Source organism: Talpa occidentalis, unplaced genomic scaffold (genome assembly GCF_014898055.3).
Source record: "Talpa occidentalis isolate TD23 unplaced genomic scaffold, MPIMG_talOcc4v2.1 talOcc4.10, whole genome shotgun sequence".
Classification (NCBI taxonomy): Eukaryota; Metazoa; Chordata; class Mammalia; order Eulipotyphla; family Talpidae; genus Talpa; species Talpa occidentalis.
In genome coordinates, this window is record NW_023600993.1 from 57,599,010 (window position 1) to 57,618,237 (window position 19,228).

Genomic DNA, 19,228 nt, shown 5'->3' on the forward strand with positions numbered 1-19,228 from the left:
GAGTTCCATGACTGCAGCTTGGCACTCAGGCCTCCTCTGACTCCTTTAATAGCAACATCTCTGAGCTGCAGCAGGAGTTCCCTTGGACTCAACGTTCCTAACAACTCAGGTCCACCTCTGTGCACTGGGAGCTGCAAGTAGCAGAAGAGACCCTGTTTCTGCTATGTCTCCAGGGAGGACTAGGGTCTCAGAGAAGTTGTCACTGAAGGAAAGGGGGTGAGACTTCAGTGGTCAACAGAGACGTGAGCAAAGCCCTGGGAGGGGCTGGTCATCAGTTCTCAGGGTGTCCTTCATGGGGATAAAAGCAGACATAGCCCAAGGAGGGCCTGAACCCCAAAGCCTCGGGCTGTGATGCTTGAGCCCATCCATGTTTCAGGGGAATTGGCCACAGGGCTGGAGTTAAGAGGATTTTGGCGGCAGCAGAACCAGATGAGTCAGGTAAGCAGGGCGTGCTCAGGCCAACAGCAGCCCCACCACTAAAACCTGAAGAGCTCTAAGCACTATCCAACCCTTGGATCAGCAAAACCAGTCTTCGGACGTCCTGCACCCCGGACACTGGACATGGAAGCTGTATGACAGCAGGCAAGTGCTTTCTCCTCCCAGATTTCCATTTGCTCATCCAGTGAGATGAGGGACCCCGTGACAACCCCCAGACACAGTGGGTCCCAAGTAGGAAGCTATGGCTCATGTTTGGAGAGGAGAGCTAATCTGAAGGTAAAGATTAATTACCAGGCATGTAAGTTAATGGTTAAGTCAGTTCAGCCAGCACAGACATCTGCAATAATTTCTGAGGAAGTCATAGACTATGGGCCTCACTCACACTCCCATGACGGAGAGCTGTCATCTAGAAGACAGCCAGACTATCTGCGAGGTCCCTGCACCAAACACAGCCAGAACTCAGCTCACAGCTGAGAGGCAGTGAAGGCAGTAAAAAAGCAGGTCCAGGATGACTGAGGCAGAAGAGGTTCAGGGTTCCTGGGGCACAGTCAGGGCCCCTCTGATCAGACTCTTCAGAGACAGCATGGCCAGGGCAGAGAGCTCTGCTTCAGGTAGCAGGGAAGCAGGCATTTCTCCCAGCTTAGACAACGTGGTGGTCACACCAATGACCCAGTAAGCAGGGGCCCAAGCAGGAGTCAGAGCTGGACAAGGCCTGGCACCTCTCCCTGATGAAACCGAGCTTCCACCTCACCGAGCTGGGGGGCACCTGAGTCCTGTTTGAACAATGAGAGTGCCATCCAGATGTACCCAGAAAGAAGTGAGGAGAGCTGGCTTTGGGAGGCATGCTGTGCAGGTGAGGGTGGGACATAGGCACCTTCTAAGCCAGTCAGGAGTTGTTTGGGACACCCTGTGCCCACCAGCTCTGCCAGCCCTGTCTGTCCCTATGCAGGGCCTCGGGTTTAAAAGAATCTACCCAGAGATATATATAACTGCTGATGATTCCAGGTCATACAGATATCCTGAACTGACCATTCCTCTAAAGCAAGTGCCTCTGTGAGACAGACAAGATGGGATGTGCCCGGAGCATCAGTGACAAGATTGTGATTCCGCTACTCACCAAAATTCAATGGAACCCTCCCTTTGCCATATTTGGCAAACACTACCAGGAGTTGTCCTCCCCAGCCCCATGTCAATGCTCCATGGCCTGCCTCCTAAAACAGCTTTTATTTCTCCTACTTCCTTTTTCCTCCTGTCAATGAGTAAACCATCAGCCAGGAAAAACCCCAGTCACAATACCTGAACAGCTCAAGTGGTTCCATGAGCAAGCATAGCCACCCGCAAAGCACAATGTCTGGAATTCCAAACTTTCCAATATTTATACACACCTTGACTTCCCCAAAGCCTAAATAACTATTATATCATAATCAACAGCTAGCAACAATCACAAGATCATAGGAAATGTTATTCACCCATTTACACATGAAGAAGGAGCCCCATGGCCCACCTCTGACTCAGTTTCCCTGTCTGGAGGCCCCTGAGCCATTTTTGCAGCATGGCTCTCCCACAACTCCCAGTCCATGGAAGGGCCCTCTCCAGCCGAGTCAGGAGCCTCTGATGGTAACTGTGGTGGCAACAGAGTGCTGACAAAGGCAGTGGGGTTCACTACACCTTAATATACTAACAAGCTCTGGTTATGTACCAAGCAAAGGGGGTGCTCCTCACAGAGGAAACCACACAGAGCATGCCACCCCCAAGTCAGTAAGCAGCCTGATCAAGGAGACCTTAGGCGAGAGCCTGTGTTCTTTATCAATCTTCCCCATCCCCCATAAAATCAGGTGTGCCTGTGTTTAGGGAGCCCATGGAAGCAGTAACCAAGTACCCAAACATCTGGAGAATCACAATGTGGCTTCCATGAGACAGAGCTGACCCCCCCCCCCACTTACATCATTTCCAGAGACAGCTGAGAATTTAGAACCTTTCTATCCCCCACAGCCTTAGCATGATGGTTTAAGAATGACAAGAGGGGTTGTTTTTGTTGCTCCTGCCACTATGAACCACCTTACAGAAAAACATGAATAGTAATTTATTCCCCCCGATCCTGCCCCAGTCACTATCCAATAAGAGTAAAAGTTTTTCCCAAAAACTGCCCATTCCTGCAGTGTGAAATACCAGAATTAGTGAGAGGTATGACTTTTAGAATATCCTTTAACCCAAAGAATTCAATCCCAGAAATAGGCAGGGCTGGGTCCCCATTAAGAAACAGTGTAACAGCATCAGGCTCAATGCTGCAGCAGCTGGTCAGGAAGGGCTGGGACAGCAACACTGTTACAAGAAGAGGCACACACAGGCACATGCACACACATTCCCACATGCACACATGTACACACATGCATGAGCACATGTGTGCACATGTGCACCCACATACAGACATACAGGGCCGGCACAGGACAGGTAGCACCTTTGGGACATTCTCCCTTGTCTGCCCTACTGTGGGTGTGCGGTACAAGCTGTGCAAGACAAGGCTCTCTACAACTGAGATACTCAGGGTCTGGGAGACTCATCCAAATCTCCCCAAGGTGGTATTTTCCAACTCTCCACCACATAGGGATCTCTTTAATACAGTCACTTGGATTAAAAGCACACAGCACATCCAAGAGCTGAGCATATTTGTGGGCAGCACAGACCTAAGATAAAGCTTGACTAGCAATCAACTGTGTCTATGAGCAAGGAGTGCCTCGCTCAGTCGGAAAGAGGAAGCCTTCTTCACAGCAAGACCACAGGGAGGGCAGAAATGCACATTATGTGACACCTTGGAAGAAGGAGAGAGGGCAGGCAGGGTGACCAGCTTGGGAGCTGGGGACAGTACGAGTGTTCCATGTTCTTTGCAATGAAAAGTTTTTTTCCTAAACCATTTAATCTTTTCCTTGAAAAAACTTAGGGCTGGACTGGCTAATGGTTCTTTCAACTGCATGTGTGTGGCCATAGGGGGGTGTGCGATGTGTGCATGTACACATGTGTGCATATCTATGCATGCGTGCATTAGTGTGAACCGAGTGTGTACCTCCATGAGTGTGAAGTACGTGCACCTGTGTGAGTTATTGTGTGCGCATGTATGCATATGGGACCCTATTGAGTGTGTGTGATTGTGTATACGGTAGAGAGGGTGGGAAAGCAGGTCCCCTAGTCCTCACATGTCAAACATGCCCAGATGAAGCCAATTCACAGTACACAGAAGTCCACATCCAGCGTGCACTTCCTCTGCTCAGAGCATGAGGGCCAGGGGAAAATGCTCCAAAATCACTAACCACAGCAACAAAATCACCAGGCTCTCTAAAACCCCGTCTCTCAGGATTTCCAGCCACAGGATCACCTATGGGATATCTGCCACCAAGGCAGGCCAACCAGTCAGCACAAGGTTGCACATTCTCTGGCACCAGTAGGGTTACCTTGTGCCTAGGGAGTATAGAAGGCACAGATCCCATGATCCTGGTACAAAACCAGAGCCTCCCTACCCCCAGGAGTAGCTGTGACGCCCCATACACTATTTCCAGGCCTCCTACTCAGGCTCCCACACCCACCTAAGCACAGCCAAGCCTCCAGTGCTTCTTGCGGGCCATTCAGCAATGTAAGCTCCCCAGGGAATGTGCCACTATTCCCTGAGGCAGGACCCCCAGCTTCCCATGACAAACAGAAAACCCCACACAATCTATGAACAACTACCCTCTAAAAGAAGTCAGAGAAATCCTCAAGGCCAGGACTATGCCCTGGATTTCTAGCCCAACCCTCTCTCTGCCCCCAAAAAAGCAGCTTGTTGAGTAATTAGAAACAAGGGATCATTTGTCATGGAGAAAGGACTGTGACGCAGCCAGAACAAAATTACTGAATTCTTATCTGAAACCAAATTCTTCAGAGTTATTTTCTATAATTAAAAACATGGATTTCATAGCTCCTCAGCTTATTCCTGAGATGAAAAGTATATACCCTGTGGGAAAGCATCAAGTAGACACTTCTTAAGAGTTTCATTTCTGGGGCCATGGTCCAAAGCTGTCCCCTTCTTGGTGCATATCATTAATCGAAGGCCAATCTGGCTATGAGCAGCCCCCTGGGAAAGCAGCACAAGCCTTACCTTGGCTTCACATTTCTTGTGGCAGGAATACTTGCAGGCTAGAAGAAAGAGAGAGAAAAAAAACTGCATGTTAAGCAGTGTCTGCAGTGATAGTTCTGCATCTCCAAACTCTCTCAATCCTTGGAAATTTGATTGAGAGAGGTTTTTCACCTATGACACAATGTCAAGTTGCAACAGAGCACAGGGTGACATGGTGACAGGAGCCCAGTCACTGGGTTCTGTGAGTGCCCCTCCTGAGGACATAGGTGGGGACTTCCTGGCAGAGACTTCTGAGGAGCAGAGTGCAAACAGATCAGTTTCTCGAGGGTACATGCAGCCAAATGGAATCCCTGAAGCAGAAATGTGGTAACTCTAGGCAGTAAAAAGCATCAATATTGGCCTGAAATTATAGCTTGTCCCAGAAGAAAGAAAAGAAACTTGAAAATGCACCGTAAGAATCCGGACCGGAGTCTACTTTAATGAGAAAGTGGCGCATTGAATTCCACACTCCTTCCACTTCCGGATAACCCAAGAACAGCCTGTCAGAGTAAATCCATGTCTAAATTCCTGCAGGATCCTCCCACTGGGGCCATTGTGTGACTGAGAGAAGAGTGTGTCGGCTCTGAGAACCTAACAATGCAGATTTAGAGCCGGAACCGATGTGATTTCACAGAACTGCCCCTCCAGCGGCTGCAGCTGTGCTGACACCACATAAAAGCCTGTCACCCCTTTCCTACAGCCGCCCCAGGCACACAGGCCCGCCTGGCCAATGTTTCCAGGCACAGAGGATGGCAGGACAGGGAGATACTGAGGAATAAAGTGATGGCACCAAACCTCCCCATTTCAGGCTTGAAGGCACCTGATGTATTTTCCCCACATGAGCCAACGGGGATACCTCTGGGATGATGGAAAGGTACCTAGGATGGGGTATATGTGTCCCAGGAGCAATCTGTTCCTGTCCAGCTGGACTGCCCTAGGCAAGGCAAGTCACCTCTCTGGGCCTCATCCCTCTCCCAGGGTTATTACAGTGCCACATCAACTATTAGAGGACCTGCTTTAAACCACAAAGCAGTCTTAATGTTCAGAAGTATACAGAGTCCCAGGAGAAGAAGGACTTGGGGGTTAGGACACAGGCCGCAAATTGTGATTAAGCATTTCAATTTTTCACTCCCCATACATTTCTCTCCTTTCTGTGAGCTGGGGATAGACATACCAAGTCAGAAAGATGCATGTAAGATTCAAGGTGGACAAAACAGACAAAGTGACAGATGGTGGACGGCAGTCATTGTGACTGGCTGGGGGCCTGCAGTCACTGGACATCAAGGAGAATAGAGCCAGGATTGTGAAATAGTTACCTTTGCCAGATCTACTTTTTTAATTACTCCTATGCCTCTGGTTTTTCAGATGATTCACAAAGACAAACATTTATTCTACATCTTCTACTAGGTATACCCAAAAGGTGGTCAGTGATTTTATAATCAAGGTCGACTCACCATTGGAACAAATGGGACATTCAGGCCAGATTGAAAATAGAAACAGGAAAACACCCAGGGGCTGGGGGTCATCAGGAAAGAGCAATATAAAAAGGAGGGCTGTAGAGCGGCCCTTGGCTTTTGGGTAAGGGAGAACTAGCAGAAATCCAGGTGAAGAATTCCCCCGGCCCCACAGGTAGTCTAACCACACCCAATGAATCGACCCAATTGGTCTGCTCAGCAGGCTGAGACTGGCACCTGTCACCATGCAGTGTCAGTCGCCCAGGTGGCATCAGTCATGCTCCTGATACTCACGCCCACATGCAGTGCCCTCCACCGGGGGATCGGACCTGTCTCCATGATGATGCAGAATGGTGGAGGCACAGCCTGGCACTTTGTCCTCAAGTCTTGGGATCACCTCTCTGATGAGAGCCAGATGCCCTGTAGTCAGGACACTAAAGCCCCCCATGTGGGAGTTGCTTAGCCCCCACAAACAGCCACGTGAGGGTACCACCGTGGAAGCAGGCCCTCCAGCCCCAGCCAGGCTTCAGGTGATGCAGGCTCTTAAGATCCTGAGTCAGAAGAGTCCAGCCACAAAATTCCCAAATCCCTAACCCACAGAAACAGTGAGAAATGACAGAAGTTATTTTCCTATTAAGGTTCTAACTTAAGGGGCAACTTTTTATAAAGCAGCAGATAATTAATAGAATCAGCCAAGGCACCCTGAGAAGGGCTTAGGTCAGTGGAAATACAGCCACGAAGGTAAAAGTAGATCATGGTGGATGATCTACTAGGGCACAGCACTGACATGGGCCAGTGCAGACAAGACCCTCTCAGCCACAAAGGTCAACTAATCATGAAATCACATAAACCACCCAAATGCTGTGGCTAAGACCCCCAAGAGGTGGATATTGTTTTGGGGTGTGGGTAGGTGACTCCCAAAGTGCGATGGACTTTACACCCCACAGCAGCAGTGTGGATGGACGCTGGGCTTCCCTCAGAATGACAACTGCCCGCACTACGGGACCTGGGCCTGGTTCTGAGCAAGACGCTTTCCCAAGCACATAATGAATTCCATCCTCACAGCTACCCCATCAAGGAGAAACTGCGAGGGTGACTGGGCCAAGTCAGGGCCCCAGCTTCTCACCCAGTCACATACCGCCTTTCTGACATATTATAAACACTGAAGCAGACAGTGTCCAGGATAGATTCCAGTCCTTTTGCCCACATAAGAAAGAGCCAAGTTTCTCAGCATGGACCTAACATCCTCCCTGGCCCAGACCAGTAGCTCCCCTGGCCTCCCTTCCCTGAACCCTGCACCCACTCACCATCCTCACGCACCTCCTTGGCCCTGCTCTGCTAACTCTGAGTCTCAAATTTTTCACACATCTTTCTGTGTCAAGCTGACTTGTTTCTTTCTGAAAGGCAGAAGACAGGAGCTCCTCCTCCATCAGGAAGCCCTCTGCTCAGTCACCCCCAGGCAGGGCTAAATGCCCAAATTTATTCTGAAAGCCCCTTGGCCCACCTTCCTCTCCAGCATTCATCTCATTGTTCACCATCTCAAAGTCTGACTAGGCTCAACTCAGGTAGAAAGGGCTAGGAGAAATTCTGTATAGGACACAAACAGTGTGGAAAGGCGACAGGATGATGAGCACCCACCTATGCGGGCTCAACAGGGATCAGTTTCCCACCATGCAGCGATTTTCAGTTTTCACTATGCACCATGAAAGGGAAACAGATCTTCTGCCTGTTTTATCCACTGGGGACAGCATTTGTGAAGAGACATGATATTTCATTCATCAAACAACTGTGTACTATTATCTGTTGTAGGCCTACTTTGAGAAGCCCAGATACAGCAGGACAGACACATTCCAGGATTTACTTACCTGATCACCTCTCCATGTAATCCAAGAAAGAAGGGAAGCCACAGAGTTCCAGAACCTCCCTGCCAAAATGCATCCCCAAACCTCACAGGCACAAAGAGGGCAACACAAATATGTTTACTTGATCATCAGTCTCTTTCATTTACTACTCTTCTCAGAAGCCAAAGTTCCTACTCTTGTTTTCTTTCAATTTTATTGAGGTATAATTGACAAAATTGTATACATTTAAAGTCTACAACATGATGATTTGACATATGTCTACGTTGTGAAATAGTTACCACAGTCAAGTTAATTAACACATCCATCACCTCACACAGTTACCGTTGTGTGTGTGTGTGTGTGTGTTGAGAACAGTTAAAATCTACTCTTAGCAAATTATAAGTATATGATATGGTGTCATTACCTACAGTCACCATGCTGTATGCGGGATCTCCAGAAGTTATTTATATTATAAATGAAAATTTCTTCCCTTTGACCAACATCTCCCCACTTACCTACCCCTCATTCCCTGGCAACCAGGCTCTATTATCTATGTTCTACTATCCACCTGTTTGCCTAATTTTTGTTTCTTTAGATTCCATGTAAGTGACTCCACAGAATATTATAATGTTTTCTGTGCCCTATGTTTTATTTAGCAGAATGCACTCTGGGTTCATCCATGTTGCTGTAAATGGCAAGATTTCCTTCCTTGTTGTGCTGAATAATATTTCTGTATACACATGCATGCACAGCAAGAAACATAAGTGCAGACATCTCTTTGCAATACTGATTTTGCTAGATCATACGGTAGTCCTATTTTTAATATTTTGAAGACACTCAACACTTTTTTTCCAGAATGACTGCACCAATTTACACTCCCATCAACAAAGAGTAAGGCTTCCCACTTCTTCACAGTTCCCCGATACTTGTTATCTCTTGTACTTTTTTTTTTAATGTGATATGTTTCATTAATTTGTATGTTATTCTTGCACAGGAGCCATGTTAATCATCTCTGTATCGTTACAAGTTAAATATGTTCTTCAAAGTAAACACTCTCATATTTTTGATAATTGCCATTTTAACAGGTGTGAGATGACGTCTCATTGTGGTTTTGATTTGCATTTCTCTCTGATTAGTGCTATTGAGCATGTTTTCTTAGACTGTGAGGCCATCTGCTACATACCAATGTTAAAATGTCTATTCAGATATTCTGCCCATTTCTTAATTGGAGTGTTTGGGTTTTCATTATTGTACTGTATGAGTTACATATATATTTTGGACATTAACCTTTTATCAAATATATATATTTGATTGTTTTTTTTACTTTGTTGGCTGTTTCCTTTACTGTGCAGAAGTTGTATAGTTTAATATAATCCTACTTGTTTATTTTTGGTTCTGTTAGTTGTGTATTTGGCATAAAATCCAAAAAAAAAAAATTCACTGCCAAGATCAATGTCAAGAAGCTTTTTCCCTATTTTTTTTAAAATCACAATAGGTTTTTTTTTTTTTTTAAGATTTTTATTTATTTATACAAGAACCAGGGTACAGGCCAGATGCACGGGAGGATGAGAGGATTCACCAGAGACAGAGTGGGGAACAGAACAGGCAGACTGACTGAAATACACTGTTGAGAGGAGTAGCGGACGAGACAGGAGAGGTCTGCCGTGCCAGGTGGGATTCTCGCTGGCCAACCGGGATCGAACCCATACTGCAGACGCTGCAGACAGCCTCACAGTGCGGTGCTCAACCCCTTGCGCCACCGGGGAGGCCCCATTTTTCCCTATGATTTTTTCCCAGAATTTTTATGGATTCAGGTCTTACATTCATACCTTTATCCAGTTTTTGTGACTAGTCTAATTTCAGAATTTAGCTTCATTCTCTTCATATGGATATCTAGTTTTAGAAACACCATTTAGTGAAGAACTAGTGCAGTATACTTGTGGTAAATTTGTAATGAATCAGTTGAATGTTTATTTGTGATGATTCTGTTGCACTGATGTCTATTTTATGCCAGTTCCATACCACTTTGATTACTACAGTTTTGGAGTATAGTTTGATATCAGGAAGTATGATGCTTAAGATTGCTTTGGCTCGCCAGGATTTTGTGCGGTTCATATGAATTTGAGAACATATTTTCTATTTCTGTGAAAAAATGCCATTGGAATTTTGATAAGAATTGCATCAAATCTGCAGATAACTTTGGACACTATATTTTCACAATATGAAATCTTCTAATCCTGGCACATGTGATATCTTTGTGTATATTTATATCTTTTTTTTATTTTCCATTTCTTTCATCAATGTATACTGGCTTTTCATCTTATTAGTTAAACTTATTCCTAATTATTTTATCATTTTTAATGTTAATTGGGGCTTTCTTTTAATTTCCTTCATTTCTTTCAAGTAGTTAATTATTAGTATATAGAAACACAACTGATTTTTATATTGATTTTTGCATCCTACAACTTTACTGAACTCTTTTATTAGTTTTAACAGGTTTTTTTTTTTGTGGTTTTTGGTGAACTCTTTAGAATTTTCTGTTGTATTTTGTTTTAAATATTTAATTTTATAAATAGTAGGCAACTTTCAATTGTATGAACAGCTCTGCATTACTCAGTTAACAAAAAATCATTTTTTAAAAAATCTAACAGCACCATTAGGAGTAGAACACAATGCAGATACTCAAAAAGACTCTGCCCCACACTACCAGATAAAAATCAATATGTTAATCCCACCATGTCTGTTCCCATCCCTATGTAGTTGCTACTAGATTGTGACTGCCTCCTAAAACATTATTGCTGGTTTTAATTTAGATGGCATTAATTTTATACATCATGCTAATATGTTCATTGCATGAACCCAGAATCTCATTAGTTCCACTTACGTGAAAATAATCCCATTAATCCTAAGGGCAAGCATGGCCCTTTCATTTAAAAAAATAAATAAAACAAAAAACTAAACACTTGAACCATTACGCATTTTCTTTTGCTCCCTCAGGGTCCCTGTTCAATTTCTTCCTGCTGAAATCATCAGCACACCCTCCAAATCGAAGAACAGAGGCCCCCCACACCCTGGACTCAATTTTCTTATGTGTAATGGGTCACAAAAGGACTAGTAAAGCACGCGCAAGGAAAACAGAACTGGCTGTCATGCTATCCAGGCATCAGCTATCACCATGTCCAACCGATGCTGCTGAAGACACTGCTGAAACAGACCAATTCCCTTCTTTAAACCTTCCTTCTCACAGGATCCTCTCCATTACAATTTTCTCACACCTCAGTGCGAGCCCGTTAATTCTGAAGGCCCAGGATCATGAGCATTCTTCCTCAAGATTGCTTTGGCTCTCTGGAATATTTTGTGGTACCATACACACTTTAGGATTTTTTTTTCTATTTCAATAAAAGTTTTCTGTTTCCAGGCTTCTCTCCACAAAACCCTCATGTGACCCTGTGTTCGTCACCCAGGGTTCTCCTGTGATTGCCCAAACCGCCCCCATAAAACATCCTGAGTCCATTCTACTTTATATTTTCACATTTCACCAACTGCTTCTCATACCTCTTGCCACCTCCACACCCACTCATAATTATCAGGGAGTCAACCTGCTTAACAGAAGACGCCTCGCATCTTTTAAGAACCATTACATACTTGGCACAAAGCAGAGGGATTTTAAGGATTCCTTCTTTCCTGTGTAATATTGTGCTCACTGCCCACTACCTAATCAGCATTCATCCCACTTCCTGCTCCCCTAGTCTATGTTGAGTGTAGCACTGCCCGCCATTCCTGTGTCCTCAGAACATTCTGCTCAGTCTAAGCCAGTATGGCAAGGGGATCCCCTAGACCTGAGAGGGGGTCAACAAGACCAAACTTTTCATAATTACACTGACACATGCTTTGCCTTTCCTCTCGTGTTCACACTTGCACTGATGGTGCAAAAACACTGCTGGGCAAAACTGCTGGCATCTTCACAGGCACTGAGGCAATGACACCCATTCATCCCAACAGTCATTCTGTTTTTCACCATCAAGCATTCACAGGGGAAAAAAAGCAAGTTACATGTAAGAGTGTCCTGAGGAACCACTAGAAAGTATTCATTTTGCTAAATCTTCATCCCTAAGTAAACACCCTTTGATATTCCTGTGAGACCAACTGGAACAACTTGCAAGGGGCACTTTTCTGCATCCACAGCAGTACCTGCATCTGAGAGGGACGCATGGCAAGCACACTGGTCCTGGGGGTTTCCAAAGTCACTGCAACAGAAGCTGTTCAGAGAGTCTGGCTCTGAATCCTCAACATTGTTACATGTTGTCTTGGAACCGTTATTCTTCCAAATGTCTCCAGCAGGCTTGGAATCTAGGCCACTGTCTTACAGCTGTCAGAACATTTTATACAACACTCTAGGCATATTTACCAAGTGAGAGATGAGCCCTGGCGGTGATTTTGCTTCTTCCACCTCTACCCTCAATTCACCAGCCTCTATGTGCCCCTGGTAACTGAACACAAGAGACAAGAGACCACAGACCCACAGCAGAGGGCGGGCCTGCCCACACCACATTTCCTGCTTGGCCAGGATCTTGTTGGTTATCTGCCACCAGCAGAAAGCAAGCACCAAATTATAGATACCTGTCACTTTGCACATCTACCCCAAACTTTCCTCTGTAACCACTTGGTACTTTGTACAGTAATTGGTATTATTAGGGGGAAAGGATGTCCTGATCAAATTCCATACAGGCTTTGTGGACTCCACCCCCACTCCATCAAGACACTGGGAACTACAAATCCCATGATCAGCAAGGGAAAGGTTGTAAGGACCTGAGGGCGGAGTTAAGCAACTATGTTCTCTGTTTAAGTATTTTACTGGTCAAGTGGCTGGGGGTAGGGGGTCTGTCGCTCTCTTGGCCACATGGTGCGCTGGGCATTGTCGCCACCTTGGCGGGTCATTGGGATTCCAGGTCAGTGGAGTGGGTAGGACGCACTTACGAACTTATCTCCCTCTTTTTCTCCCTGAGTTACTCATTTCCACATTTCCCTTTCCTTTGTAAATAAACCTTTTATCAACCTTTTGTGTGTGCCAGCAGTTTAGCATTAATAAGTCCCCTTTAAGCGCATGGGTGAGGACCCACAGTCAGGCAACCCATTTTATATAGGTGTTGCTCTGTAACAGTCTCAAACAGGCTTTGAGCACTCACAGACAGGTCTCCACTCACAGCTGGGAGGTCCTCAAAGACAAGACTCACCACTCCCATCCTTTTACTCCAGCAGGGACTGAATATGGGTTTGGTTAACAGAAAGTATAAAGTCATTATCAAATCTTACAAAACTCCCCTATGCCACGTTCTCTCTAGCTTCCCTTTTTGCTTCCTTCCTTGGCTTTCATTTTCCTCAGCCCCCTGCACAGCTGTCTTTCTCACATCATTGTTTTACTCTGTACCACTCTTTTCCATTACAGTCTTTTCATCCTTGTTCACTATCAGCTACAAGTAAACTACGCCTCCCAACAGGATGGCTTCTGATGACCTGATCTACATCCTCCCTGGATCTACATTCCCCTCGGGGCCAACTGTCCTACACCTCACAGTCCTCAATGCTCTGTCAGTGCCACGTGCACCACACCAGTCCCCTCCACCGGCTTATCTGAAGTGTGACCAGGCTGAATCTGTGCAAGGATTATCAGTGGAATCTGGACCATTTAATCCTCCCCAGGGACCTCAGTAAGCAGTAAGTGCAGGCTCCCAGGGCCCAGAGCAGTAGCAGTGAGGTTTGGAATAGCATGAGAACCACAATCCAACACTCAAGCTTCATCCCTCACCAGCATTCCCATCTTTGACTTTCCCTGCCCGTAAGATCCAGAAATAGGGATGAGAATGCCTCTGTGTGTAAGCATAACAGCTTCTTTAAAAATGAAGTTTTTTTCCCTAATTTAGTTACATATAAACTTTTGGGGGCATTAAGAAGTTAAAATGTAGACGTCTAACACTTGAAGGTCAAGAATGAGCAAGAAAAGGAACAGTAAAAGGATTATCCCCAGTCACAGAATAGAACCCAAACCTTTCCCCATCATCATCACCACCACCACTTCACAGTCACCATTATCAACACTATCACAACCACCATCATCATCACCACCTCACATCATCATCATGGTCATCACTACACTCCCATCACCACTACCCCTGTCCTCACTGTAATACCCACCATATTTACCATCAATACCACCATCATCACCACCATCATCATCACTCTTGTCACCAAGACGAACAACAATGTTATCATTGCTAACATTATGGGACACTTTCTTGAACCAGTCAATGTTCCCATGCTCCACGTGGATTTAATATGTTATTCACAATGACTCAAAATAACACTAAAAGAAAATTCACGCTCAGAGAGGCAGAGGAGGAATCCTAGCAAACTGTCTCCCAGTCCATGCTCCCTTCACCAGGCCCTGTTGTTTCTTCAGAAATAAAACAAAGAAAGGGCCTTTCTACAAAAACCTTGCAAAGCTCTGTGTGTGAACACTTAGATAAGTACTCGGCATTTTTTGTAGTTCCCAGGCAGCACATATACATGGGAAGCAGGCTCAACATGTAAAATGTTTATCACATAAACTATAAAGAGAGAAAACTGCTAAATGATGTCCTATTTTTTAATGGTTTCTATATAGTTTACCAACAAAAGGAGCAGATCCTAGAGATCAGCCATTCAATATACAAAGTGTAAAGGTCACAAAACCAAGGACTAGGGAAAAGATCAACCTGTCCAGGGTCATGGCTTCTTCAAAAGGAGGCAACTACTGATCCCCCTTCTTCCCCAGAAGTCAGAATTCTCTGCCACCAAAAGTGCCTACTGCTGTCATTTCCTCCCCATGCCACCTACTGCCCCATCTGGGGATTTGTCCTAAGGGACCCAAGTGCACAAGCTTCCCCAGCCTGCCCCAATTCTGGCCCCTGTCAGCAAGAAACAGGGTCCCATAGGGACAGTCATATGTGTGTCCTCCCAGCTGAGAGGGCTCAAAGTGGAAGCACATGGTCTTAAGAGACACCAGTATAGACAAGGAGTGAAAGGGAAATGCAGGCTTATCCTCTATAAGCACGCACTGGAAAATGAACCTGGGAGAAGAGAAAGCCCACTGACTAAGTCAGTGAGCATGAGCTGCTCCTCCCTAGGAAGAGCTAAACTGATACCCTCAGAATGCGCTGCCACAGTCAGTGTTACCCTGGGTGTTAGTGAGAAACCCAGGACTTGAGTCCAACTTGAGATCTTTCTATACCAGTGTACCCTCCAGTCAGCCATTCAAACCAGTGTAACCAAGTGCTAGAAAGTGACACATACAGACAGTGCCTTGGTGCCAAAATCCTATGCACTTGCACAAAAAGGTGGTAGCAGTGTGGCCTTGCTTAGGAAAATGAGACATGCTAGATAAGCCTGCTTGAGAGGAGAGGTCACTTAATGGGACAGCTGCTAATGAATTATTTTCTTCAAAGAACACAGTATGTCGAGTTAACTCTGCAGGCCTGGCATGTATCTCCCCTATGGGATAAAACAATACAGTACAGTTTCATGGAGTTGAAGAAAATTAGTCAGATGGGACTTCAGAGAGTGGGGAGCAAGGTCAGAAGCCAGCCACCTTTCTGCACATCAAAGTCTTCTGAGATCACAATACTTTCATGAAATCAGAATTCCAGAGTTTCTGGGGTAAGTGGGAAAATGTTTGATGTTCTCTGGTGCCAACAGACAGGTAGTGAGTGGCCATCGTATTCATCTAACTTTAGTGTGTGACTGGACATCATCGCCACTATACCTGTACAATCTCTACCTGGAGATCTGCATACCTCATTGCATCTTTCTCAACACTAGGTAACACACAGCAGGTAAGTACTTGAACATCTAGTCCATCTTGAGCACTGCTCTCCCTTCTCTTTCAAAAGGAAAAGCTGTGTGTTCTCTTTCTCTCAAAAGGCAAGATCACAGACATTATAGAATAGTGGATGGCATGAAGTTCATGAGTAGGAGGGAAGCTCTCAGGAGTACCCTTCCTTCCTGGGATGTCATGTATGCAGGTATCAACACACGGCACATACAGCCATATGCCATCCGTGCCACCTTGACAGGCCCTCCCTAACATTCCGCATTGATGCTTGGGGGTTGCTCCATGTCCAGTGCACAAGGCCCACAGCTCACCCTGATGAAGTGAAGAACCATCACACAGGCTGCCTCCAGGGAGAAGGTGAGAAGGGCCCACAGGCACCCAGAAGCAGATGAAGGCCTCAAGGTGTATCAATTCAAAAACAGAGATTTCTAGGGGGTCAACAAGGTAAGAGGATTCTTGTAGCACCTTCTGAAGAGACAATCGGGGGAAAGTTGGCAACATGCTTACAGCTCTGGGGAATATCAGCACCAACTGAGGACTTTCAGAGGGAGGGCCACACCCGTATCCTCCTACCTGTTCTCAGGCCCTTCACCTGTGTAAGGGACTATGAGGACCTGTGTAAGGAGTCATATGTTCGCCCCGGAATGGTATTCTCCTTGCAGCCCTATCCCAAAGTGGCCATCAAGGACCATCTACAAGGTCCACAGGAAGGAAAGGGACCCTGCAAACATTCAAGGGAAGACACCCCAAACCACATCAGTGAAAGATGGCACATAGCAGCCCCAAGCATTTTCCAGGGCACATCCCCTGACCTTCTTCCTCTCTGTAATGAGACCCACCCAACCCTGATCCTAGGGCTCAAAGGAAATGAGATGTCATTCTCACACATCCACCGTACAGATTTACAAATGCAAGCACAAAACATAGCAAGAAGCACAGGTTACCTGGAGTTTACCACCACACAGATGTTGGTGACACTGTTGACTGGCAGGCATGATGTGCTTACTACAGGCTATAAGAGATCACAATGGAAAGAACCCTGACTCTGAAATGCAGAAAAATTTCATTTGCAAACTCTAGTAAGAAATCATAAAGAAAAACTGAATCAACTGAGTTACTGACACAGCAGAACAGATGAAGATTATATCATGAACTGCTTCCCCTCTCCCATATACATAGACCTGCTCTTTCTGCAATAGTCTTCTTCAAGCACATATGTATGTATGTAAATATAGTTGATCCCTGCCCAGCCAGACCAGGGGGGTCAAATACAGGCTAACTAGGGGAATTCCATACTTCAACTTGTGGAAATCCCCGAAAGATTTTTTATTTCGTTTTTTTGTTTGTTTGTCTGCTTGGCTTTGGCTTAAGAAGCAAGAGAATGATAAATATGTACTCACCTCGGCATGAAATTCCTTGACCGTCAATAATTTGCTTGCAAATCCCACAGACTTTGGCTTTTTTAAAGGCCTTGTTCTTGAAGCTGTGCAGACTGGCAGTTAACTCTTCTGGCTGAAAAATTAAAGGAAGGAACTGTCAGCTCTTCAATTCATCGTTTGATGGCTTTTTCATTTTCCCTTTCAGGAGATAATAAATCGAACAGAGTTTGTGAAGAACTAAAATTGGAACTTTACCAGATAAACAGAGGCGAAACCATTCTGGCAGCACTGGGATTCCCGAGGGTTCCTCAGACACCCAATTGACAGTCTTCATGCCAGAGCCCCAGACAGAAGCTCAGACTCGCAATCGCTTGTCAGTTCCCAGAGTGAAGCTCACAAGCAGCACTGCACTAAGCACCGCTGCCTATGCAATGATGTATCAGTTATCACTGGAGGCTGACAACCACCCAGCTCTATGACAAAGTAACCCATGTCATTCCCAGAGCACTGGCACATCTCCTCCAGAGAAATGTTTAGTGAATAGCACAACTATGTTCAGGGGACACTAACTGACTGGACTTGGCCCCACCCCTCTCTGAACTGATGTGTGTTCTGTGGAAGAAGAAAAAAAGTCGGAGCAGCAACCACAGGCAAGCCTGGCAGAACACAGTCTGTTACACCCATTGAACAAGGAGAAAATGAACCACTCATCTACCAAGTGCATGTTTGTAGAGTCAAGATTCACAGCTCAATCTGATGATCTTATAAACAATCAAATTGCTTTAGAAACCAAATAAACACATCTACCTGCTGATAGGTGACAGTGCATTCTAGCAGTAATAATCCCCACGGACTCACCAAGTCTGCACCAGTAGGAAAGCTAAAACTCACTGAGAAGATAAAACACTGTCAAGAAAGTGAAACAAGTGTAACCATTTGACAACACCAAGCCTATGAGTGCACCTCAACTCCTGCATACAAAGGACATGCACAAAGATGGTCATCCCTGCCTTACTTAAAAGTACCTCATATAACCAAAATGAAAATGCATACATTGTGCAAAAATGAAAATTGATGTAAGAATTATATAAAATAAAATATTAAAAAAAAAGTACCTCAAACAGGAAACACCCAAATCTTCATCAGAAGGAGACTAAATAACCAAGACATGGTATTCATGCAATGGAGTACTATTCAGGAATACAAGAACAAACTACAAACAAGGGTGACCTTCATAAGCATTACCCACTGAGTGAAAGAAGTCACACACAGGAGCACACACTCAATGATTCTCTTTATAAAAGGGGGAAGAACAGGCAAACTAATCTATGTTAACAGAACGAAATGGTAGTTTCCTATAGGAGAGCATATTGGCTGCAAAAGGCATAAGAAAACTTTCTAGGGTAAAAGTTAGTGTGCCTCATCAGTTATCCAGGGGGATATCTATTTAAAAACATTAAACTGTGTGCTCCACAGTTTTACCTTTTTGTGTCTAAAATATAGTAATAATGAGACATACAGAAATATATGGACAATATAGTTGAAAATGCTGTAAAACAATGTTAAACAACTTGATAGCAATTCAGTTTTTGTTCTGTTTTTTGTATTTTTTTAAAGATTTATTTTTTATTTATACAAGTGCTGGGGTACAGGCCAGATGCGTGGAAGGGTGAGAGGATTCACCAGAGACAGAGCGGGGAACAGAACAAGCAGACTGACGAAATACACTGCTGAGGGGAGCAGCGGGAGACAGGAGCGGTCTGTTGTGCCATGTGGGATTCTCCCCGGCCGGCTGGGGTCGAACCCGCGCTGCAGAGGCTGTGGACAGCTTCATAGTGCGGCACTCAACCACCTGCGTCATCAGGGAGGCCCTGTTTTGTTTGTTTTCTAATGTCCATAGGAACTCCTTCTTCAGGCCAAGATGGAGAACTAGTAAGTAACTAGATTTAGTGTACACCTGAAATAGCCAAAAAAAAAAAAAAAAAAAAAAAAAACACCAAATAAACAAAGCAATCATTTAAATGAAACAACCGTTTTTTATGACACTACATCTGAAAATGAAGATTAGTGATATGACCCCTCAGAGACTAGGGGGAAAAAATGAG

At 45.1% G+C, this 19,228-nt stretch overlaps 1 protein-coding gene and 1 non-coding gene across 5 annotated transcripts in view; both read right to left on the minus strand.

The window, feature by feature from the left end:
• TNS3 (tensin 3) overlaps positions 1–19,228 on the minus strand; it is a 263,893-nt gene that overhangs the window by 197,166 nt on the left and 47,499 nt on the right. For all 4 annotated transcript variants that reach the window (XM_037493247.2, XM_054695702.1, XM_037493239.2 and 1 more), the window contains 2 exons: positions 17,145–17,256; positions 4,565–4,602 (listed from right to left, as the gene is read on the minus strand). In XM_037493247.2, the coding sequence (XP_037349144.1) occupies positions 4,565–4,602; positions 17,145–17,256 (150 nt within the window). The remainder of the gene's footprint in view (positions 1–4,564; positions 4,603–17,144; positions 17,257–19,228) is intronic.
• LOC119237722 (U6 spliceosomal RNA) lies at positions 8,827–8,928 on the minus strand. Its single transcript, XR_005123374.1, has one exon. It is a non-coding gene; the product is annotated as a U6 spliceosomal RNA (small nuclear RNA).